The 26475-nt window shown below is 35.0% G+C and overlaps 2 protein-coding genes and 1 long non-coding RNA gene across 3 annotated transcripts; 1 reads left to right on the top strand and 2 right to left on the bottom strand.

Annotated features, from left to right (window-relative positions):
- The first annotated feature begins 430 nt into the window (after positions 1–430).
- On the top strand, positions 431–2573 carry LOC110866299. The gene is made up of 4 exons (XR_002551309.1): positions 431–827; positions 1513–1597; positions 2115–2230; positions 2349–2573. It is a non-coding gene; the product is annotated as an uncharacterized LOC110866299 (long non-coding RNA).
- A 5956-nt stretch (positions 2574–8529) lies between these two features.
- Positions 8530–9955, bottom strand: LOC110866628. The gene is made up of 3 exons (XM_022115770.1): positions 9866–9955; positions 9225–9521; positions 8530–9132 (listed from the first exon to the last, which is right to left on the bottom strand). The coding sequence occupies exons 1-3, from the start codon at positions 9953–9955 to the stop codon at positions 8530–8532; spliced, it is 990 nt and encodes a 329-aa protein (XP_021971462.1).
- A 2545-nt stretch (positions 9956–12500) lies between these two features.
- LOC110868014 (histidine-containing phosphotransfer protein 4) lies at positions 12501–21013 on the bottom strand. The gene is made up of 5 exons (XM_022117091.2): positions 20868–21013; positions 19038–19168; positions 18820–18888; positions 12860–12931; positions 12501–12775 (listed from the first exon to the last, which is right to left on the bottom strand). The coding sequence occupies exons 1-5, from the start codon at positions 20925–20927 to the stop codon at positions 12691–12693; spliced, it is 417 nt and encodes a 138-aa protein (XP_021972783.1). The 5' UTR covers positions 20928–21013; the 3' UTR covers positions 12501–12690.
- Between the last annotated feature and the right edge of the window lie 5462 nt (positions 21014–26475).

Here is a 26475-nt window from a genome sequence, read left to right as displayed (position 1 = left end):
AATACGGGGCGTGAATACGGGGGCGTAAAACGGCGCGTAAAAAAACAGCGTGTAAAAAAAGGCGTAAAACGTTGCTAAAAAACGGCGCGTTAAAACGGAGCGGAAAAACGGCGCATTAAAAAGGCCGGTGTAAAAACGGCGCGTTAAAAACAACGCGTGAAAAAGCCGGCCGTAAAAACGGCGCGCAAAATAAAATTGTTTTGTTAAAAAGCTGAATTTAAAATGATTTTAATAAAAAAAATTCTATTTAAAAAATAAAAACTAATATAATAAAAAAAGTAATAAAAAATAATAAAGACAAAAAGTCAAAAAAGAGTAATTTTACTAAAGTGCCCTTTTGCATTAAAATATTAAAAACATAATAAGACAAAAAATATTTAATATTAATTTTAACTACTTTTAATCTCATCCATCTATCTTGTAGATTTAGTGGCTAGAAAGTGGTAGGGTTCATGCGAGAACCACCTTTATTGCGAGAACCGCGAGAACCAATGTGAACAGGGGGCAATTTTGTAAATACCAAACATTTTTGAAAAACACGCTTACCTGCGTTTCCCTTTACCATCGGACTTCAACATAAATTAAATTACATTGAATCAAAACTTTCACGTCCACTATCATCTAAACTGTGATTCAATCAAAATATCTCAACATTTTTCAACCTGATTCTCTCAACAATTCATCGCTTACAATCGTTTTCATAATCGTCCCTGATACATCATCACTTCACCATCATCCGTTCACCATATCGAAGCATCTGGATTCAGATTGTATCTCAGATTTGGGATTTTACCAGCAGATATTTCATATTTCGTCATATAATCGAGGTTAGTTCCCAAAATTCATCCAGTGATTATAAGAATAGTTGATTCAATGAGTGTGTCACTACGACGGTATCGTCGGGAATCAATCGTCATCGGAATCGTCATCGCCGACGGAATCGTTGACGGATTTGTAACATAGATATTGTCATATAAATCGAGACACCTTTTGCAAGTTTATACAATTCGTTTATACTGTTATACAATAGATAATTTGTAGTTTGTACTTTTATATGATAGATAATTTGTAAATTCAAACATCGTTTTGTATTGTGTAATATATATAGTTATGCACATGTGCATATTTTGACATCATAGGTTTAATAGAATTGGATATTAAGGTAATTTTTGTGTGATATGTAGTTATGCACAATGCACATGTGCATATTGTGCAATAACATGTGAATAAGGTAGTTAATGTTGATGCACATGCCATTGAATAAGGCATTTAGTTGTATTTTGGTGTGATGTATAGTTATGCACATGTGTATTTAACGTTAGATTATGTTAATAAGGTAGTGTTATGTGATATATATATATATATGCACATGTGCATAGATTTACAAAATATGTTAATATGCACATGTGCATAATTTGTCATAATAGGTTAGTAAGGTATTTAATGTTTATCCACATGTTCATTGTATATAATCAATGGAAAAAATCGAAAAAAGTAACATTTGTATTAAAGTCAAGGGATGAAGGGTCATCAAGAATGCCTGGCGCAACACCCGGACGCAACACGGAAGACGAATATGAGAATGTTAAACAAAAAGGTAAGAATCTGTTTATTTAGTATTAGGTTAACAATGTCATTTATGATGGTGTACATATGTATAGTTATGTACACATGCATATTTTACCATAATAGATTTTTTGATTATTAATGTTATATATGGTTAGTGATAATACGAATTTTGATTTGGTATATGATAAGGTTTATTATTGAAGCAAGCCTGTTGATGAGGTCAATAATGTTAATGCAAATGTGCATAGTTATGCACATATGCATGTTTTTGATAGAGTAAGTTAATAAGGGTAGGCATATGGATCACAGATGCAAATGTGCATAGTTATGTATATATGAATACTTTGACAAAATGGGTTAATAAGGTCATTCATGCTGATGCACATGTGCATATTTTGCCATAATATGTTAATAAGGTCGTTTATGTTGATGCATATGTGCATAATGTATATGGTGATGATAAAGTTAGTGTTAATGTTAACGCACATATTAATTGATAATTCATGTTTATTGATCCTATTTTTTTGGTTTGTTTATTATTGTAGATCAACAATGGAAGAACATCGAAGAAAGTAACTTTTTTTTTTGAAACCAAGGGAAGAAAGGTCAAATAAAATGTCGGATGGAATGGAATATGATTACGCGACGGTTAAACAAAAAGGTAAAAAGGTTGATTAATGTTTGATGATACAGTTGGAAGTTTATGCACATGTGCATCCTTGTATTAAATTCATGTTAAATGATATCATTTATGTAAAAATATTAAATATATCGTGCAGGTGCGCAATAAGAAATAAACACAAAAAGGCGGGCAATTAAGCGAACTCGTGATGAAACATAAAAAAAAGGGAGGTGATGGAGTGCGTGCGATAAAGAACAAAAAAGTTGGCAAGATCAACGATAACGGCGACAGTTGATACTGATGACCATATGTTTTATTCATATTCAACATAGGGTATCCAATATAGCGTGTCGTTAGGTTTAGAATGTAAAATAGTTGTAATTGTTCCTGTAGTGTAGAAAATACAACACTTGAAATTGTTCATATATACATAAAAATTAAAACATATAACATTATAATTAATAAGGTATGTGGCGTGTGTACGCACTTGTTCAACATTTATTCGGTGATGATTACGGGGCGTTGGCAATGTGATGCACATGTGCATAACATTATGTACTGATGGTTAACAGTTTATTTTTGATGGTCGTGGATTGTTAGCAACATAATGCAAATGTGCATGATTATGTGATATATGAAAATAAAAGTAACGACTGTAAAAAAAATAACGGTTATTTGTTTAATGTTTATTAGTGATGAGTACTGGGGGTTAATAATGTGATGCACATTTGCATAATTATGTATTGTTGGTTAACAGTTTATTTTTTTGATGATTACGGATGGTTGGCAACATAATGCACATGTGCAGGATTACGTGATGTATGAAAATATAAGTAAATTATGTAATAAACCAGTTGTTTGTTTAATGTTCAATGATAAAAAATAAACTGGTTAATAATTAAACATGGATTATGGGGTATTGGCAAAATAATGCACATGTGCATTATTATGGTATGATTGTAAATAAATGTGATTTACTTGATGAGAGAATAATGGAGGATGTAAGAGTAAACTACAAAACACACTTTAAAGGATATAATAACGAATCATGTGAGTGTAAACTACGAAACACATATAAATGTATAATGCCTTCAATCTCAAACCGTATGAATTGCAACAATTGTTAATTTAAATTTGTAGATGTTGCGGTTGATGTTGAGGTGGTATCACAGGAGACTGAGTGTTAAAAAATGATGGCATTGTCTGCTTATATACAAGGGTCAAAAACTCGAACCAACCATCGATGACTGAGACCACCCATAGGGTGAAAATGACCTGCATGTCCACAAGTTATTTTTGCATCTTTCAAGAAGATATTCAATACATTCAGGTGATGAACACTTTAATGACATTTCCATGAAATATATATAGGCACATCACAAAGCGATGATTCTTAAACTCAAAAGACATGATCTTCACAGCCGTTGTAAAATTACAAATTAAAGCCTTGACAAGAAACTTGGAAATCTTAACTGAAAAAAATAGAAAAAAAAAATGATAGAATGCAAATTAAAGCAATAGGGGATTATGTAACCCTAGATTCATAAATCGCACTTTGAATCTCGACCACAACTAGATCGTCACCCGATTCCGATTCATTGACATGATTTCTTACCTCACTTGTTTGTTTAACCTAAGTTGTGCTGCTGCCCTCTGCATACACTACCATATTTCATTTGCTCTTTTTCATGCCTTCGACGCCTGGTGTTTTTTGATCCGTCTTTGTTGGTAACCTGCCTTTGACGCCTTTCCTTGCTAACATACTGGCTTTAGGTATAGCCCAGCTGTTCCAGGTAATTACAAAGCCACTCGACATGTCCCCACTTGTGACACACAAATCCTCTCTGACGGTTTTAACATTAAAAGTCGACTTATTTTCCGAGTGCCAACCCCACCCATATTGACCCGTCTTCATTCTGATGTCTATCAGCAGCGCCAAAAGCTGCATAAAATCCACTCATGCCTCCCCGGTTGTTGGCTTGTTCTTCCATTACCAATCCCACACAGTCACCTCCCCTATTTTGTTGTAGTTGTCTGCCACCCAAGACCATTTGTTTGTTTAACCTAAGTTGTGCTGCTGCCCTCTGCATACACTACCATATTTCATTTGCTCTTTTTCATGCCTTCGACGCCTGGTGTTTTTTGATCCGTCTTTTTTGGTAACCTGCCTTTGACGCCTTTCCTTGCTAACATACTGGCTTTAGGTATAGCCCAGCCGTTCCAGGTAATTACAAAGCCAATCGACATGTCCCCACTTGTGACACACAAATCCTCTCTGACGGTTTTAACATTAAAAGTCGACTTATTTTCCGAGTGCCAACCCCACCCATATTGACCCGTCTTCATTCTGATGTCTATCAGCAGCGCCAAAAGCTGCATAAAATCCACTCATGCCTCCCCGGTTGTTGGCTTGTTCTTCCATTACCAATCCCACACAGTCACCTCCTCTATTTTGTTGTAGTTGTCTGCCACCCAAGACCATTTGTTTGCTGCCATTCTGTACATAATTGGATAGTTATCCATAAGGCACTTGTTCATAATACATACATAACGACATAGTCTAATTTCCAATATAATGCACATGTGCATATAATTTAATACAATATAATTTGCAATCAACATAATGCACATGTGCATATAATTTAATACAACATCATTTGCAATAAATATAATGATTTACAAAGTATATACATCATTTACAGTCAACATAATACCTTTAGTCACAAATCGAATGAATTGCAACTCTTGATGTTCTGTATTTGTAGGTATCTTGTGACTATAGACTGTATTATCAGTGGATGGACCAACAATGTCAGCATCAGATGATGTATGATGAGGATTATCAGAGATTGATAACGAGCAACATCATATGTGTGAGGATCGTGATGAATCAGATGATGCCATGTATAGGGTGTAAATAGTGGGTTGTTCGTTGTGAATGCCGCCGGAAACGCCGTGCCCGGATGTCGCCGCCGTGAACTCCGGTGAGTTGCGTGGACACCGTCGGTCGTCGTCGTCAATGTATACAACAATCTAATCTGATGAATGAAACCCTAATAGTTAAAAGCTGTAGATCGTGAACAGAGTGGTGAGAAGAGGGGCGCGTGTTTTGTAATGAATATCACATAATTACAATTTTGCCATGTGTTCACACTGGTTCTCGCGGTTCTCGCAATAAAGGGTGGTTCCTAACGGATCTTTATCCTATATATCCTATATATATATATATATATAGGTAGAGGATCCTGTAAAAAGTGCTCAAAGTGTAAGAAGTGTGAGAAGTGTATTATAACACTATATATAATACTATATAACACCATATAAACACCGTATAACAATATGTAACACCATATAATACCATATAACACTATGTAACACTATATATCATTATATAACAAATATAACACTATAGGTTGTCTGATAGCATGTCTATGATAGATGTATAGTGTTATATTTGTTATATAATGATATATAGTGTTACATAGTGTTATATGGTATTATATGGTGTTACATATTGTTATACGGTGTTTATATGGTGTTATATAGTATTATATATAGTGTTATAATACACTTCTTACACTTCTCACACTTTAGGCCCTTTTTACACTATCCTTACCCTATATATATATATATATATATATATATATATATGGTTATAACTATACATCATAGTCCATAGTCCTTGCACAACATATTCTTCTTCCACTTGTATGAATTGATTCTTCCATTTTGCTGTCACTCAACTCTAGAAGTTCATGCACCTTGCCTCAAGATTTGAATTTACGTTTTCAGCATTCAACAATCTATTTGTGTTTATGTTTTGTGAAAGCTTATTTGGTAGTCCTTCAATATATATATATATATATATATATATATATATATATATATATATAGGAGAAGGATGTATAGAAAACCCACTTTAATTTAGAAAACCCAGGAAACTCAAAGCTCTCGATGTTTTTTTTTCTTGAAAAAATTTACACATGTTATATACATGTTTTTAAGGGTTTTGGGCAAAAAAAAAATCAAAAAAGCACCGGGTAGATATCTTTTAAAAAAATAAACAAGTTTTGGTGTAACACATGTTACATTCATCTGACATATTTGTAACATGTGTTACACCAAAACTTGTTTATTTTTTTTTAAATATCTACTCGGCGCTTTTTTGATTTTTTTCCCCAAAACCCTTAAAAACATGTATATAACATGTGTAAATTTTTTCAAGAAAAAAAAAACGTCGGGAGCTTTGAGTTTCCCGGGTTTTCTAAATTAAAGTGGGTTTTCTATAGATACTTACATTATATATATATATATATATATATATATATATATATATATATATATATATATATATATATATATATATATATATATATAGGGAGGGACTCATGCGAGAACTCCATTTATTGCGAGAACCAATGTGAACACAACCTAAAATAGCTAAAAAAACCTACCCCCCCCCCAAAACCTAAACCCCCCTCCAAGCTAAATGCTAAAAACTAAAACCCCAAAAAACCTAAAAAAACCTAACCCCCCCCCCCCCAAGCTAAAATGCTAAAAACTAAACCCCCAAAAACTTAAAAAAATCGAAAAAAATAAAAATAAAAATCTAAAAAATGTTTTTTTTAATATTTTTTATGCTCAAATCGCTACTTTTAGGTGCAAAAAAAAATTGTTTTAAATTTTCTTTTAATATTATTTTTTGTTTTTTTTGGCTTCGAAAAGTAGCGATTTTTATATAAAAAATATTAAAAAAAATTTGTATGATTTTTAGCTATTTTTGGTTGTGTTTACATTGGTTCTCGCGGTTCTCGCAATAAGAGGTGGTTCTCACATGATCTTCTCCATATATATATATATATAATAAAGCACAGTTATATACATAATCAAGCAATTATTATGATCAAGCTAATTATGCCAAATTATTATAACTATTATCACAATTTATTTATACATCCCTATAGTTAAATACCTAAGTAGTTCTTGATATACATTCAATCTTTGTGCATCGTCAGTTGGATGTTACATTCGACAGAAAAAGAAGGAAAGCTGAGAACCACAATATATATATATATATATATATATATATATATATATATATATATATATATATATATATATATATATATATATATATATATATATATATATATATATATATATATATATAGGATTAGGTTCAAACGTGAACAAAATCCAAGAGTGAACTGCGTGAACTGATCTGGGCCCTTTATTTTTATGATCTTGAGATTAAAGTGAGTGACATGATGGTAATTATTTGGTTAATTTTTTCCATTTAATTAAATACAAAAATGGTATATGTGTAATTTCAATCTTAAATTGATTGTGTAAATCTCTCACAAATCAAGTAATCAATTATCCTCTTAAATTGATTGCATAAATCTCTCACAAATCAAATCAAGGATTAGGAAAGATGTAACTTAATTTAATGATTAAAATAATTATTTGTTTAAATGCGATGTACACATGTGTATTATTTGTGTATATATATATATGTGTGTGTGTGTATATATCAATATGCTTATAACTATACATCATAGTCCTTACATAATCAAGCAATAATCTAACAGAGAGATAAGATGGAAGTCACGATCTCTGGACATATTAGATATAGTTAATTAGTATTCCAAACCCGTGCTTGTTTGTATGTGTTTTAGTATGAAATTATCTGTTGTTTTTTATCTAATTCTCTACAAATAAAATATATTATTATATAAAACACCAAAAACTATAAACACCAAAACGCTAGTGGTATGAAAACTGTGAGAACGGGTGCTGGCAAAGCACCTTGTCAATGTATTAAACGCCAGAAAAATTGACTAAACGCCATAAAAGACAATTGGTCTTATTGTAATCTTATGAAAATATTAATGACTCGTAGTGAATTATTATACAACGCCACAAAAATTGACGAGAAAACGCTATAACGCCAAAAAATTATCTATGTGACACAACAACAACCATACCTAGTATAATCCCACATATAGCGAAGCTATTGATAGGGTCTGGGGAGGGTAGGATGTAGGCACGCCTTACCTCTATCCCAGGGGATAGAGAGGCTGCTTCCAGTGAGACCCCCGGCTCCAAAAACCATAACCAAGAGATAAGCTTTTAAAAAAACATATATAAGCACGCCACTACTACAAAAGATAGAAATAAAAATTATAATAAACGGATAAATAAGTAAGTGCTTGTTAGTAAAACTACGACACCGAGAATAGGTGAAAACATATATATATATATATATCACACCTCATAGAAACTGAAAAAATAAACTCATAAGATAGGAACCTAAGCTAAAAAACCATGCCAAACTCCTAAAAATCTTTAACCTTAATCCTATGTCTCCATGAAGATCTGTCCTCGACCATGTCCTCAAAGAGGTGCAAATCTAGCAAATCTTGTCTAATCCGCTCATCCCACATCATTTTCGGTCTGCCTCTACTCCTCCTTCCATCTACCGCGAGTGTTTCAACTATTCTAACCGGGTCTGTCGTCTGCCTCCTCCTGACATGCCCAAACCATCTCAGTCTCCCCTCCCTTATCTTGTCTGAAATACTAGCAACTCCTAATCTTTCTCTAAAAACTTCATTTCTTATCTTGTCCAACCTAGTGTGCCCACACATCCATCTTAGCATCCTCATATCTGCTACCTCTAGCTTTCGAGCATGAATTTTCTTGATGGCCCAACAATCTGTTCCGTATAACATAGAGGGTATAATTGCAACCCTATAAAATTTCCCTTTTAATTTAACAGGGAACCTCTTGTCGCACAACACCCCTGTGGCTGCTCTCCACCTACACCATCCAGCCTGGATACGGTGAGCTACGTCACTGTCTATCTCTCCATTGCTCTGAACAAACGATCCTAGATACTTGAACTTAGTTGCCTGTGGAACCACCTGGCCCTCAATAGTGATCTGGGGTGCTCATCGCCTGCTCCACTAAAATCACAGTAAAGGTATTCAGTCTTAGAGCGACTTATCCTCAAACCTTTGCATTCTAAGGCTACCCGCCAATCTTCTAACCTCGCATTCAAGCTCTGTTTACTTTCTTCAATCAACACAATATCGTCTGCAAAAAGCAAGCACCACGGAACTGACTCCTGAATCGACTTTGACAACTCATCTAGGACAATCGCAAATAGAAAAGGGCTTAACGCTGACCTTTGGTGGAGTCCTACTTCCACAGGAAAGAAATCAGTATCCCCTACCGGTGCACGAACACTAGTGTTAGTCTTAACATACATATCCTTAATTAAGTCTATATACTTACTAAGTACCCCTCTATCCTCTAAACTGTCCCATATCTATGTGACACAAAAACAATTAATTCAACGCCAAAAAGTTTAATGAATACAACTAACGCCAAAATAATCTTAGACGCCAGAAAATGTTATAGCGCGTTGGGAAATAAAAGAAGATTGAAAAGACAAAAAAAACCCTCACCCCCTAATCATATCCCGCGCTACGTGTTGGGGCAGGATACGTTCTCACCGTTCTCACACTTTTGGGCGTTTTCTCCTAATCCCGACACTATATATATATATATATATATATATATGCTTATAGGGAGCCGCTAAAATGAAAACCACCCCCAGTCACTCTCCACCAATCATATTCATCCAACAAAAAGGATAATTTGGTCATTTACCCCATATGTCAAATCTCTCTTTCTCTCTCTATCAACATTTAATATCACAGACTTTTCATCCCATCTAACATCTCTCATCACTCTCTTCATCTCACATCTCTCTCTTAAAAATCCTTTCACCCCCAAATCTCTCTCTCTCTCTCTCTAACTAAACCCACCGGCCGACTTCCTCCACCAATTTGCCACCCCCGTCAGGATCCACCACCAGCCACCCCCCACTTGCTCGATTTTGTCATGTTGGCCCAATCAGGGGGTCATTTTTTAGTGTTGTTTCTTCACCCCCAAATCTTTCTCTCTCTAACTAAACCCGCCGGCTGTTTGTCATGTCAAGCTCAAAATCGACGTTAGGGTTTAGTCGTGAACCGGAGACTCGTCGACAAAGGAACGGTCAGTTAACCGGCGCCACTCCAGTCGCCGGAGCCGGAGAAGAGAGGCGAGAGGAGAGCAGAGGTGGTTGTTTGGTTGGTCGAAAGACAGGGGGTGGTGGGTGATGGTGGGGGCGGAGGTAAATGGAGGTGATGGTGGTTGGTCGGTGGTCGGAAGACAGGGGGTGCCGGCGATGTCGGTTGTGCCGATGGTGCGATCGATGTCGGTTTTGGGGGGTGGAGGAAGAGGGTGTTTGTTTAGGGGTGGTGGCTACTGGTCGAACTTCTTGTGTTGTTTGGGTGGTGGCTACTGGTCGAACTTCTTGTGTTGTTTTTGTTGGAGCTATGGTTTGTACAGCTTGTTTGTTTTGATTATGTTTTGTTGGGTTTTTCTTTGATTTGTTTCTGTTGGATCGATGTCGGTGGTACCTGTACAGCTTGTTTGTTTGATTATGTTCACATGATGGGTCTGTACAGCGGTTGCCGATAGTGCCCGGTGGTGCCCCGTGGTGCCCGCTGGTGCCGGGGTGCCCCGTTGTGCCGACTGAAACTTTTTTTCGCCGACAATTGATATTGACGATCGTTCTTGGCAGTGATGATGCAAAAAAAACGCATTTTTTATGACGATGGCGCGGCAAGGATGGTGGAGGGTAGGTCTTTGAACGTGCAACCCCACTTTGCAGCCTCTAATTATCGGAAAATCTGAGCCAAACCCCGTTTTTTTTTCGAGATTCACATTGTTTTCATGTTGTTGGTTTTTTTAATTTTTTCCCACCCAGTCGATGATGATAGCAATCTATCTGAGACACCTACCGAGTGTGCGATTTATGGGTGCGTTCGTTTTAACGTAAAACGTAAAAACGTAAAACGTAAAAAGTTTTACGCAAAACGTAAAAAGTTTTACGTAAAACGTAAAAAGTTTTACGTAAAACGTAAAAATTTTAACGTAAAAAGTAAAACGTAAAAAAATTTAACGTAAAACTTAAAATATAAAAAGTTTAAAAACTTTAACGTAAAACGTAAAACGTAAAAAGCTTTAACGTAAAGCGTAAAACGTAAAAAGTTTTTCGTAAAACATAAAACGTAAAAGTTTTACGTAAAACGTAAAAAGTTTTACGTAAAACGTAAAACGTAAAAAGTTTTTCGTAAAACGTAAAACGTAAAAAGGGGCGTGAATGTGGCGCATAAAAACGCCGCAAAAAAACGGGACGTAAAAAAACGCCGCGTTAAAACGGGACGTAAAAAACGTCGCGTTAAAAAAAACGACGCTTGAAAAAGCTGAGCGTAAAAAACGGCATGAAAAATGACCCATTAAAAAACGATGCGTAAAAACGGCGTGCAAAAACCGGCGCGTTAAAAAAACGACGCTTGAAAAAGTCGAGCGTAAAAAATGGCGTGAAAAAACGACCCATTAAAAAACGATGCGTAAAAACGGCGTGCAAAAACTGGCGCGCAAAAAAATTGTCTTTGTTAAAAAAATCTGAATTTAAAAATGTTTTTAATAAAAAAATCTTTTAAAAAGATAAAAAAGTAATATAATAAAACTAAAAAGTAATATAATAAAACTAAAAAGTAATATAATAAAACAAAAAAGTAATTAAAAATAATAAAAAGAAAAGGACAAAAAAAATATTTTTACTAAACTACCCTTTTGGATTAAAATATTAAAGACATATTAAGACAAAATGTTTTTAATATTAATTTTTGTTACTTTTAATCTTATTCATCCATCTTGTTAATCTAAAGACTAGAAAGTGGTTCTCATAGTTCTTACAACTAGAGGTGGTTTTCATTTTAGCGATCTCCTATGCTTATAACTATACATCATAGTACTTGCACAACATATATTCTAATTCCACTTGTATGAATTGATTCTTCCATTTTGCTGTCACTCAACTCTAGAAGTTCATGCACCTTGCCTCAAGATCTGAATTTACGTTTTCAGCATTCAAAAATCTATTTGTGTTTATGTTTTGTGAAAGCTTATTTGGTTGTCCTTCAACATATATATATATATATATATATATATATATATATATATATATATTATATAATAAAGCACAATTATATACATAATCAAGCAATTATTATGATCAAGCTAATTATGCCAAATTATTATAACTAAAACATAATATAACATGAAGCATCACAATTTATTTATACATCCTTATATAGTTAAATACCTAAGTAGTTCTTGATATACATGCAATCTTTGTGCATCCTCAGTTGGATGTTACATTCGACAGAAAAAAAAAAAAAAAAACGAAAGCTGAGAACCACAATATATATATGTGTGTGTGTATATATCAATATGCTTATAACTATACATCATAGTCCTTACATAATCAAGCAATAATCTAACAGAGATAAGATGGAAGTCACGATCTCTGGACATATTAGATATAGTTAATTAGTATTGCAAACCCGTGCTTGTTTGTATGTGTTTTAGTTTGAATGACTTCAAAGAGAAACCTGAAAGTATGCTTCAAGTTTTCTCTTTAGAGTGGCGTGCTCTTGTTTCACACGTTGAAATGCCCTTATGCATCTGTAATCATGATATCAACAACAAATTTGATAAAGTTCAATAATTACGTGTTTAAGTATGAATTATTGAACTATAAAATATTACCCATCATCATTCCTAGCTTTGCAACATTCTTGAAACTGTGTGCATTCGTTTCTCACCTTTTTTGCACCAATACTACATGTAAAAAAAATTAGTTTTAGTTGTAAGTTCAAGAAAAAGGTGGAACTCATGAGAATGAGAAAATATGACATTAAACACTTGTATTTAAGAGATTTTTGTTGGTTGGATTTTATAGAATTTAGAATTAAAATGTTATAAAACAAATGAGTTTCCAGTATGAAATTCTACAGACGAGGCATATGAATATCCTTTACATATAGTGAGCAAATTGCAAAATCCTTCCAAAATATACGTGTTAATTTAAATATTTAAAACTTAATAATTACTAAATAACTGATTTTTTAAATATTAACAATTATATATAAATGCTTGTTATTAATTATTTAAGATTTAAAAAATGGTACTCAATATTTAACTTGGTTATGCAATAGTTAACATTAATATTTATATTTATATTTATATTTAACATTTACATTTACATTTACATTTACTTTTAAATTTTGTTATCATTTAATAATCAAATAATCATTTATTATTTACAAATCAGTATTTATAAACATTACATTACTTTAATTTAATTTAATATTAAACTTTACTCAGAAATTAACCTTTACTTTTAACATTCCAATATAATATTCGATATTTTGATCAACTTTTATTTTGTTTCTATTATAATAAATGTTAGATTCAATAATAATAATCACCAAAGGATATATTCAATTTATAAAATTAATCATATCGTGTTAAAGGGTTTTTTTTTACGACTTAAACTACACAAAATTCGTTTTCGGCGAAGCTCGAATCCTTAACTGCAAGGGTAGCAACACCTTAACTTTAATAGTTTTGCCAATTACACTCAACCCCTCACTCTATATCGTGTTAAGTTACAAGTTTATGTATTAGTAATGATAAGTTTATTTTATGTATTAGTAATGATATTGTTAAAGATAACGGAAAGAAGATGTATATCTTAAAATTCTTTAGCATAATAAATCCTTCTAGATTTGCATTAAAAAAAAATCAAAAATCACATTAATTTTTAATAGACAAGTATACAGAATAGGAAATTATGTATTATATTTGTTATGCATATCTCTCCTCAATATGAGGAGATTTGTTTTGTACCTATATATATTACGTTATATTGAATGAGAAGGCATCAAGTTTTACCAATCTATCATGGTATCAAACCCTAGCCGATCCTAACCATTTTTTTCTCTTTTCCCTACCTCTTCCCTGCGCCGTTTGTTTCTTCACAACCATGTCTTCTTCATCTTCTTCTTTACACCCGGCAGTCACAGTCACCTCCATAAAAAGTCTTATACCCGTCACTCTCGACATTGAAACCGGTCACTATACAACTTGGTCCGAGATGTTCAAGATACAATGCAAAGCACATCTTGTTTTCAATCACCTACAACCTAAACCGGCTACGGAAACTCCTTCCTCATCGGACACGAGCAAAGACAAAGAAAAAGAACAGACCACACCAACCGAGACATGGGAGCGACTTGATTCCATTGTTCTACAATGGATTTACAGCACTATCTCAACCGATTTGTTACACACGGTTCTCAAACCTAACACCACGGCATACGAAGCATGGACTACCATCGCCAACATTTTTCAAGACAATAAAGCCACCCGTACAATCGACCTCAACAACAAGTTCGCCAACACTCACCTGGACCAATTTCCGAATATGTCCGCTTATTGTCAGGCTCTCAAGGTTATTTTTGATCAACTGTCCAACCTGGGATCTCCGGTCACTGATGAACAACTCGTGTTGCAACTTCTATCGGGGCTGACCGAGCAATATGAGAATACCGCCTCTGTCATTCAGCAGATGAAGCCGCTTCCGGATTTCTATGACACTCGTTCGCGACTATGTATGGCCGAGTCACGCAAGCTTAGTCAGGCCCGTCATTCGGCTCAATCGGCCGGAACCGCACTAACCGCAACCACTGAATCGCGACAACGAGATGACCGGGACAAGTCTGAACATCGAGAGCAGAGAACGGAATATTCCGATCGGGGTCGTGCTCGGGGCCGCGGAAGGGGCCGTGGTGGTCGCGGCCGGAATGGCGGTGGCCGTGGAAGAGGTGGTTATGGCTATTCAGGTACTGGTAATACACAAAGTGGAAGCAATAATTTTTCTACGTACCCTACTGTGGGCGGCTATTATCCATGGCCATGCTACCCAACTTGGGCCGGCCCACATGTTTCTACTCCACATTCTCAGTGGGCCACTTGGAACCCTATTCCCCCATGCCCCTACCCTACAGTGAACAAGCCCAGTAATAACAACTCACCAGGTATTCTAGGCCCTAGACCACCTCAGCACATGCCAACCGATCTCAATCATGCTATGTATGCTATGTCGCTCACCGACCCCTCTTGGGCCATGGACACCGGCGCTACAGGTCATATGACTTCTAACTCTCACTTATCGTCTGTTTTTAATAAAAGCATTAACAAAAATATTATTGTGGGCAATGGTCAAACCATTCCCGTGCATGGACAAGGCGACCTTACCCTACCCCCTCCCCTACCACCATTTAAATTAAACCATGTTCTCTACGCTCCATCCTTAATTAAAAACTTGCTTTCTGTTCGCCGTTTTACTACCGATAATAAATTATCCATTGAATTTGACCCGTATGGTTTTTTGGTGAAGGATCTCAAGACTCGGACCCCTATCCTACGATGCAATAGCTCGGAAGGCCTCTACACTTTTGATCCATCCCAAGTCACCAAGATCATATCTCCCACCGCTCTTACTGCAATTTCTCAAGACACATGGCATCAACGTCTCGGTCATCCGGGACCTTCTTTATTGACTTCACTTAAAAACTCTAGTTTTATTTCTTGTGGAAACTTGAAAAATCATGTTTGTCAATCTTGTGTGTTTGGTAAACATATTCGGCTACCTTTTGTTGATTCTAATAATACTACAAACATGCCATTTGATATCATACACAGTGATCTTTGGACTTCCCCAGTTCTTAGTACGGGGGGTCATCGTTATTACATACTGTTTATTGATGATTTTTCTAAATTTCTATGGACTTACCCTCTCACCTCTAAATCTCATGTTTTCTCCACCTTTACCACATTTTATAATATGATTCACACCCAATTTGAACGAAAAATCAAACAATTTCAATGCGATAATGGAACGGAATATAATAATAATGCGTTCCACCAATTTTGCAAATTAAATGGCATGCAATTTCGCTTCTCCTGTCCTTATACCTCCTCTCAAAACGGTAAAGCCGAACGAAAAATTCGGTCCATTAACAATATTATTCGAACTCTCTTGGCCCATTCTTCGTTACCCAACACCTATTGGCATCATGCCTTAGACGTTGCAACCTACCTTCACAATATTTTACCTAGCAAAATTCTACAAAATATTTCTCCTACTCAGAAATTATATAAACATATACCTTCATACTCGCACCTCCGGGTTTTCGGTTGCTTATGCTACCCTCTTATACCCCACACTAATATCCATAAGCTTCAATATCGTTCTATGCCATGTGTCTTCCTTGGCTACCCCCTAATCATAGGGGTTATAAATGTCTTGATCTCAATACCCGAAAAGTCATTTTCAATCGACATGTCATTTTTGATGAGATGATTTTTCCTTTTGCCAATAATTCCCCACCTTCCCCATCAACCTATGACTTTCTTAATAGTCACATTCATCCTCTCTATAAATTCAACACCCATCTTAACAGTAACCCCACTTCACACCATTCACAGTCCTCGGCCCAACCCAATCCCAATTCTCAATCTAACCCCACCACCTCTTCGGCCCCATTAATTACTTCTCCACCTTCTCTAACCCACCTGCCTACCACACTTCTCGGACCACCCTCAAACACCTCTTCGGCCCAAAACTCTTCGGCCCAAACTATCCTACTACCCAACACTTCTGTCAGCCCACACTCCCCCAATCACGGCTCCTTCCCCACATCACCCTCCGGCCCCTCTTCACCCTTCCACAGCCCGTTACCCACATCATCACCTGACTCGATTCCTCACTCGACTGCTTCCTCTCCAATTTCACCCTTCTCACCCCCACCCCCACCACCCCCACCACCCCCACCCCCACCCCCACCCCCACCCCCTCGCACCATCCGTACTCGTTCTATGGATGGCATCCATCGACCAAAGCAAATTCTTAACCTTACCTCCTCGTCCATTGAACCCATCCCTAAAAACCCAAAAGACGCTTTGTCCAGCACGGAATGGCATAACGCCATGACCACAGAATTTAATGCTCTTATTAAAAATAAGACCTGGGTGTTAGTTCCGAAGCAACCTCATATGCATGTTTTACGTAGCATGTGGCTTTTTCGTCACAAGTTTCGCTCGGACGGCACATTGGAAAGGTATAAGGCCCGTCTTGTTTGCGATGGGAGCAATCAACAACTTGGGGTAGACTGTGGTGAGACATTTAGTCCGGTTGTCAAACCGACTACGATACGTACCGTCTTATCTATTGCTTTGTCACAATCATGGCCGATTCATCAATTGGATGTTACCAACGCTTTTCTTCACGGTAACCTCACCGAGACTGTCTACATGTATCAACCCATGGGGTTCCGGCATCGTCAATATCCTGATCATGTGTGCTTACTACAGAAATCACTCTATGGATTAAAACAGGCTCCACGTGCCTGGTATCAACGGTTCACTGATTTCGTTCTTTCTTTGGGGTTTCGGCAAAGCAAATGTGACAATTCTCTTTTCACGTATCAGCACAATGGCAATACGGCCTATCTCCTTATCTACGTTGATGACATCATTCTCACCACCTCCACAGATTCTCTTCGGGTTCATATTATGTCTCGTCTTGCAGCAGAATTTGCAATGAAGGATCTCGGGCCTCTGAGTCATTTTTTGGGCATTCACGTACAACGGCAAGGTACCAAACTGTTTCTTTCTCAACAGGCATACGCGAAAGAAATTATTGACAGGGCTGGCATGTCTTCGTGTAAACCCGCCGCCACTCCTGTTGATACAAAACCCAAGCTCGGTTCCCACTCGGGTGCCGATTATGACGACCCGACATTGTATCGCAGCCTTGCAGGGGCTCTTCAATATCTCACCTTCACGAGACCCGATATCTGCTATGCTGTTCAACAAGTGTGCATGTACATGCATGCACCCAAAGTGGATCATTGGAATGCTCTTAAACGAATCATTAGATATCTTCAAGGCACTTCCTCTCATGGTCTCACTATCGGTGCTTCTACAGACTTCTCATTACGAGCCTACACTGACGCCGACTGGGCAGGATGCCCAGACACAAGGCGGTCTACCTCCGGCTATTGTGTCTATTTCGGCCCCAACATTATCTCATGGTCGTCTAAACGTCAATCGGTTATCTCTCGGTCGAGTGCTGAGGCTGAATACAGGGGCGTTGCTAATGTGGTTGCGGAAATTTGTTGGCTTCGAAACCTTTTGCTCGAATTACATAAGCCCCTAACAACTGCTAGTCTTGTGTACTGCGATAATATTAGTGCCATTTATCTATCCGGGAATCCAGTTCAGCATCAACGTACAAAACACATAGAGCTGGATATTCATTTTGTGCGTGACCTGGTTCAACGAGGCTCTGTTCGGATTTTACACATTCCTACACGCTTTCAAGTTGCAGACATTTTCACCAAAGGTTTACCTAAAGTGCTCTTTGACGATTTTCGGTCCAGTCTCAGCATACGGCCTCCTCTCGCTTCGACTGCGGGGGTGTAATAGACAAGTATACAGAATAGGAAATTATGTATTATATTTGTTATGCATATCTCTCCTCAATATGAGGAGATTTGTTTTGTACCTATATATATTACGTTATATTGAATGAGAAGGCATCAAGTTTTACCAATCTATCAATTTTATTATGGTATTTTATAGGTCTAGTGTATATATACCTTGAGCTGCTACCCATGAATTGATGCATATAATCATCGAGCTTGCAAAAATCCAAAGGATAAGTTTCCCTGTGAATAGAACCTTCACTTAATTAGTACAAAATATCTGCAAATATATGTTTCCCCACCAAGAATCAATAAATTAGCAACCAAGTTTTGTTGATCATAAAAGGCACAAGAGTAGGTAACAAGTTGACATATGTTTGTTGGCTACTTACAGTGCAATCTCAACATTTCGAATTAACCGCGTTGAATCAGAGAAAAACGAAGTGACAATTTCTTCAACAAAGTTAGGGTTTGCATCATCTTGCAAATCCTCAAGTTGGGTGAATTGTTCATCCAAATAACCCTAAAGAAAGAAATCACATATTATTTTGATGTAAATCCAAAAAAAAAATTAGCTAACCCTTAAACCAAACATGGTTTATCATTTCTTTTCTAACAAGAAAGATATGATTTATAGAGCACCTAGCAATATGCTAGCTAGAAATTGCAAAAGAGAGAGAGAGAGAGAGAGAGAGAGAGAGAGAGAGAGAGAGAGAGAGAGAGAGAGAGAGAGAGAGAGAGAGAGAGAGAGAGAGAGAGAGAGAGAGAATTTAAGCATGTGATGTATTAACAATGATCCTCTGAGCTTAGATTTTTCTTGGGATGAAAATTGATATATTGATAATAGAATAAAAATAACCCAATTGAAATCAACTTATGTAGGAATATGCATGAAAAGGCATCCACTGAACCAATAAAATGGAAAAAAATGATCCTTTCACCTACTTACACTCAAACATCATTAAAGGAAATTTAGCTTAGCGGTATCCAGGTCTTTCCTTTGATGATGTATTAGTGTTAGTACGTTTGTAAACCTAGACCCCATAAATAGTTATCTTATGAGTGAGATTATACAAAGTACATTTAGTTTGGTATTCACATTTGTAAAATAGTGCTCCTTTACAAGAGGTCTAGAGTTCGATTCATTCATTGGATAAAATTTGTTAAAAGTAGATTAGATTGTTGTTCTTAAACTATACGGTCAAACTTCAATGAAATGATCGAGTCCCGCATTGGATAAAATTTGTTAAAAGTAGATTAGATTGTTGTTATTAAACTATATAGTCAAACTTCAATGAAATGATATGTGACTTATTGTGGAAGACATGAAAAATGCCCCGGTGAGATGACGAGGTAGAGGAGAGCCGATTCAGCATAGAGGGGATCAAAGCAGGGTACATTAGAGACCAAAACAAGTCAAGACGAGCGCATTCGAGGTGTTAGTCGAGTGAGAGGGTAATGAAGTGGAATAAGAGAAACATTTAGTTAGAGGTCCGGATCGTGGCAATGGAATGTTAGTAAATTTGGAGATTTATAAGAAAGAAACAAAGTAGGATTAAGTATTAAGTATTAACCTACTACTTATAGAAATTAGAGTTTGCCCTTGCCTGGCTAGATGTGGACTTCCAATAACAGAAAAAGAATCTTTTGATTTTTTTTAACGGTCCAGAGAATCAATCCTGAGCATTCTCGGGGCACTCACTGGATCAAACGGAGTACTCTAAGAGTAACCCGAGTCCACCACCAATTCCGGGGAAAATCCGGTAACCCACCCGTCCGTGTACACGACGGTGAAACTACCAGTAAAACCCTTTTGGCTCAAGGATCGAACTCAAGTTTCTCTAGGTCTCCTATCATTGTCCAGCAATGCCTCACTCTGCACCAAGTGAGAGTTAAACTTGCATCTTTTAAGAGAAATGCAAGTCTTTTATCACTTGATCTAGAGATTATTGGCTTGATTTTTTATAATAGCAAGATTATATTTAACAAAAGCAACTAGCAAGATGCTGAATTACAAATATTGAAATTACCAGTAGAAATTTATAATTACACCAAAATTCCGAAATCAATATTGTTATATTATCTTTCTTTCATACTTCATTATTTTGCACTTTTAAAGAACTATAGGAATAAAGATCGAAGAAGCCGAACGAGTATAATTTATATTTTGGTTATGTAAACCGTTGAACTCAGACAAATAACATAAATACATGTAATGTAACCTGTTCAAAGAGGGAATTTCTGGTGACTTTAATCTGCCTCTTCGTGTGATTCTGTTCCATCTTTAGTAAAGAAATGATTTGCTACACTTCTTTCCTTTAGCGATTGCTTCTTTCTATCAAACCAAACTCATGCATTGCTTTTATAGTCACGATTTTTTGGGGTAGCTGCAGGTAGGGTTGAGTATGGTGGGGTGGGATAGTTGCATGAGAAGAGAGATAGAGAGGAATCAAAAAGACAAGTGTCGTCTCCATAGGATCTACAACACATCGAATTACAAAAAAGCTATAAAACATTACCTAATCATTCCTGATTCATATGTGTCTCTATATGCAAATAACAACACCTACAACAATAATATCTTGATTTGATAACAAAACCTACAACAATAATATCTTAATTTGATAGATCCAAAGAAAAATAGTAACTACTCAAAGAAATATAAATATCTCCTTATTTCTGATTCGTCTTGTAAAAATATAACCATTTATTAAATAATTTTAATTTAATATATAGGTTACTAGTTTAGAACCCCGTGTATTACACGGGTTGAATAAATATAATTTTATATATACTAAATAAAAAAATATTATATTTTTAAAAACCTCATTTATTACATGTATTGAGTAAATATAATTTTATATATTAAATAATAAAAAATTATATCTTCAAGAACCTCGTTTATTGTGCGGGTTGAATAAATGAAATTTTATATACGAAACAATAAAAAAGTTATATTTAAAAAAAACCCTGTGTATTCATGGGTGGAAGAAATATAATTTTATATACTAAATAATAAAAAAATTATATTTTAAAAAACTCCGTGTATTGTACAGGTTGAATAAAGCTAATTTTATATAGCAAATAATAAAAAAATGTTATATATTTAAAAACCCTGTGTATTACACGAGTCTATCTATTGTTAAAAAAATCTTTAAAATTATATCTTTAAGAACCTCGTTTGTTGTGCGGGTTGAATAAAAATGGATTTTTTTATTAATTTTTAAATTAGGTTAATACTATTTTAAATTTTTGGTTTGATTAATAAGTTGTTTAATATAATTTTTCATAGTTAACAATAATAACATTAAAAATAAATAATATGCATACAATGTTTTTTTGTTTAGATAAGACTTTACGATTTAAAGTTAAGTTTATGCCAATAATTTAGGGTTGAAAGATTTATATTAATTTGATTAAATAATAATTATCTACAATTAAGGATGGTCTAGAATAATGACAAGTGTCCCAAAGTTGGTTTTTTTATTATATAAAGTATAGATCCAGACATAGATGTTACATATTTAGCTAAAACTCAATTTAACGTGTCTTATATAAAAATGTTAAATATTTTAATGAAAAGATGAAAAAAAAATGAAATTATTATGTTAAATTTAAACATGGTGTTAAGATCGTAATCCTTGATCGGATTGTTTTTATCTTCGCAAGATAATGATTATAACCTCAAATTAGAATATATTTAATATTTTTTTAATATTATAAAAAAATCTTGTTTTAATGTTCATCCATGATAAGATTTATATTAATTTGATTTAAATTAAGTAATAATTATCTACAATTAAGGATGGTCTAGAATAATGACAAGTGTCACAAAGTTGGTTTCTTTTATTATATAGTATAGATAGATGCCCCGATGAAACAAGAGCAAAACGTTAAATGAATAATCTTAATTAAATATTTTAATTGAAATGGTTTATAAAGATATCACATATATAGATAAATATTGCATATATGGAATGGAAATTTAAATTACATCTTTTTTAACGGCAAATTTGGATCACTAACGAAATACTGGAGTATTATCATGTCACCAGCGAAACCATCCGATTATATCCATCTCCACTAGGCTTTACACACCAATTCAAGAGCAAACCCAATAAATCTAGGAAAAACCCACTTATAGGAATCAAACGGAGTACCTAATAGCCAATCTTGCCTTGTATTTTTAAGTGTTTAACAGTAATCTACTTTTTTCCCTTTTCAATAAGTATGTTATAATGTTTTAATTATTTTGGTAAAACAAAACTAATTAAATCCTTTATTTGATTCACTTGGTAACCTGAAATTTGAATGTTCAATTAGCAAGTTACTCCAGCAACTATATTTATTAGTTTCATAATTTGAATAACTAGTAATAATGCTCACGCGTATTGCGGCGCGAGTACATCGCAAACATCAAATAGATTAGTTCAACTGTTATATGTTGTGTTAACCACACAAAAACACATGTTTAACGTATCCGGTTGAACTTAATGTACCCTACATAATCATTTCAATTGGATCAAAATATAAGTAAATCAAATTTATACCATACAATTATAACGTATTATATGTGACCCGAATCAAACATATAAAACGTAGCGGGTATAAAGGAAAAATAAAGACGTTTAATCAAAAGAGATTGATTAGAATTAAAAAAAACACACAATTTGACTTCAATCGATTCGGAACAAATACCAAACAATCATAAAATAAGCATGAAAATGTATTAGATTTAAATTGACGCGTTCCCAAATAGTTTACGTCGAAATGTTGAGCAACTCGAATTTATATCGACAGGTGCATAAAAATATGCACGTAAAATGGTTTTTTCTTAAACGTAAACGTATTATATTTGATCTGACTCAATTCCTATTAAAAGTAATCACGTCAAAATGAAGATAACTCGAATTTATAACAAGACTTACATTAAAAATTTTCTTTGAAGTAAAGGAACAATACGTAATATAGTTTAAATAAAGTAATTTAACTTGTAAAAAGCTAAGAAACTTTAAAGGAAAATTAAATATATTACTTGCAAACAACGTAGATAGAACATTGGTTTTTGGAAAAGTTAACCAAAGTACACAACCAATTACTCTAGGAATGCATTTGAATTTAAAGCAAAATGTAAAAAGTAGAAACTTGGTGGTGTTCGGTGGCTTTTACGACCGACATTTATGATTAAGATAGATATAATTCACTGAATTTACTAAATTGCTATTTGATAGAGTAAATATACCTTGCTACGTGGTTGCATCTCACATATGTTATACTTGAGGATCTGGTTGGTATAGGTAATGGGATAGACGTGGAAATGGAATGAACAAATGAATGAAATTAATTATTACTTTTTGTTATTTGTTAGGCGGAAAAAGAGAAAGGAATAAAATATGTGTTGTGTAGTGGTGGAGGTAGGTGGCTATGGTGGATAGTGGCAGCGGTAGGTGGGTGGAGGTGGCGGCGGTGGTGGATGACGACAGTGGAGGCGATGGTGGTACGTCATTGGGGCGGTGGTGGGTGGTGGCGGCTATGAAGGGTGAAAGTGGGAACGAAATGAAAAAATTAAGGGGTAAATAGAATGATTTTGGGGGTGTTTAGATGGAATGAGATTCCTTGCATAGTGGGTGATTCTATTTCATTGACCAATAAAATACCTTTTTTTTCATTCATTCACGATGATCCATTTCATTCTAGCTCTCATTCTTGCATATCAAACACTACATGGGTTAGAAACTTACATATTACACGGGTTTAGATCAATGAGATATTATATAGTTATTAGGGTAAATTGCTTTTTGAATCCCTGTGTTTTTGGGGATTTAACCACTTGAGTCCAAAATCAAAATGTTTAACGCCCTGAGTCCCTATAGCCATTTTTCTTAACCATTTGAGTCCAATGTTTCAACACCATCCAGCTAATTTGTTAACTACAAGGGCAATTTAGTCATTTACACACAAAGTACAAGTCTCTATGCACAAGGTATTCTTTCACCTTTTTATATATATTCATACTCACAAAGATCTACAATATATATCTTTCTCTAACTCTCTCATTTAGCTCCACCACCCACCACCCACCACCATCCACCCCTGTTAAAGAACCGCCAACCACCACCCACCCCATACCACAATCCACCCATGTTTAAGAAGAAAATGTGCTTTTTCAGAGGATTGAATCATCACCCCAACCATGGCTATTACAGATTCGAATTCAATATCCTTGTTTAGGGTTTCCCTTTCATGTTTTCCCTAAATCAATTAGCTGCTAAGAAAAATTTGTAACCAAACTCAATGGCGTCTTCTATAAATTATTCGCTTGCAATTCCGCTCAAAACTTCCGTGTTCTTCATGTTCTTAACTTTATCCGTGTTTATCCGCGCTCATCAGTCTATGATTATTCTCATAATAACCTAGGGCAAAATCAACAACTTCGCAAGTGAAAGTACGCAATAACTAACATTAAATTAGAAACTATCGGTGATGTATAAAAGAAGTTCGATCGAGTGGAGCTACATACATGGAGTAAGAAAGAATGTAGGAAATTGTTGATCGGTTGTGGTTTAGTTGCAGAAATTGTTGCGATGATGATGAAGAAAATGATGAAATCTGGAGAATTTTGATATAAATCACAAAGTTCTACTAGTGTTGGTTTTTGTTGTTTGATTATGAAGAAAGGGGAACACACTTCTCCTTCCCTGAGAGAAGTTTGTTTCCCTAAGAAATAAAGGTGATCAAGTTGGAAGAGATGGGGGTACTTACATTGTAACTGTTTAATAGCTATAATGCTTGGTCCTTTGTTTTCATTGCAGCTGTTTAATAGCTAGAAACTAAGGTTTTGTGTGTGCAGGTGTATGTATTTACTTTTTTAATGATAATAATATAATACAAGGGTATTTTAGTATTTTAAAGACAAACTAACTGAAAACTTAAACAGATTTAGAAATTTGGACTCAAATGGGTAAGAAAAGTGGCTATAGGGACCCAGGGAGTTAAACATATTGATTTTGGACTAAACTGGTTAAAACCCCTAAAACACAGGGACTCAAAAAGTAATTTTCTAGTTATTAATAAGTGCAAAAAATAAAGGAAATAGTTGAGAAAAGAAATAGGGTAAATTACTTTTTGAGTCCCTGTGTTTTATAGGTTTCAACCACTTGAGTCCAAAATCAAAATGTTTAACGCCCTGAGTCCCTGTAACCACTTTTCTTAACCATTTGAGTCCAAATTTCTAACACTATCCACCAAGTCTATTAACTATGAGGGTAATTTGGTCATTTACACACAAAGTATAAGTTTTATATGCACATAAAGGATAGTAGATAAATATTAAGATATAAAAACTATAAACCAAACACTCAATAGCATTTGAATTACAGTAAATATCTTGTGGAAAAAATATTAAAACTACAAACTACTAACCACTTTCGAAAAAGAAAATTTGTTGAGAAAAAGCCTAGACAAATAAACTTAATTCATGTTCTCTTTGCAATGGATCAAAAAAAACAATGTACATGTAATTATATCTCCCAGTATGAACAAAATAAAACATTGCTCGCAAAAAAATTGAACATACAAGACATGTTCCTAGCGGAATATATATTATATACATATAAATGTGTTTAGCATTTACTTAAGGGTTTTAACTTCAATATCAGTTATGGGTTTTGGTTTGTCATCTATAAAGACAATGACAAACTTATCCAGGTATGGCTTGCAGACTCGATTCATGAGGTCCATGAATGCTGCGGGTGCATTAGTGAACCCAAAAGGCATCACTAAGAACTTATAGTGGCCATACCTTGTTCTAAACGCGGTCTTAGGTACATC

This window comes from Helianthus annuus, chromosome 7, assembly GCF_002127325.2.
Source record: "Helianthus annuus cultivar XRQ/B chromosome 7, HanXRQr2.0-SUNRISE, whole genome shotgun sequence".
In the NCBI taxonomy this organism is placed as follows: Eukaryota; Viridiplantae; Streptophyta; class Magnoliopsida; order Asterales; family Asteraceae; genus Helianthus; species Helianthus annuus.
This window is presented reverse-complemented; position numbering and strand designations above follow the sequence as displayed.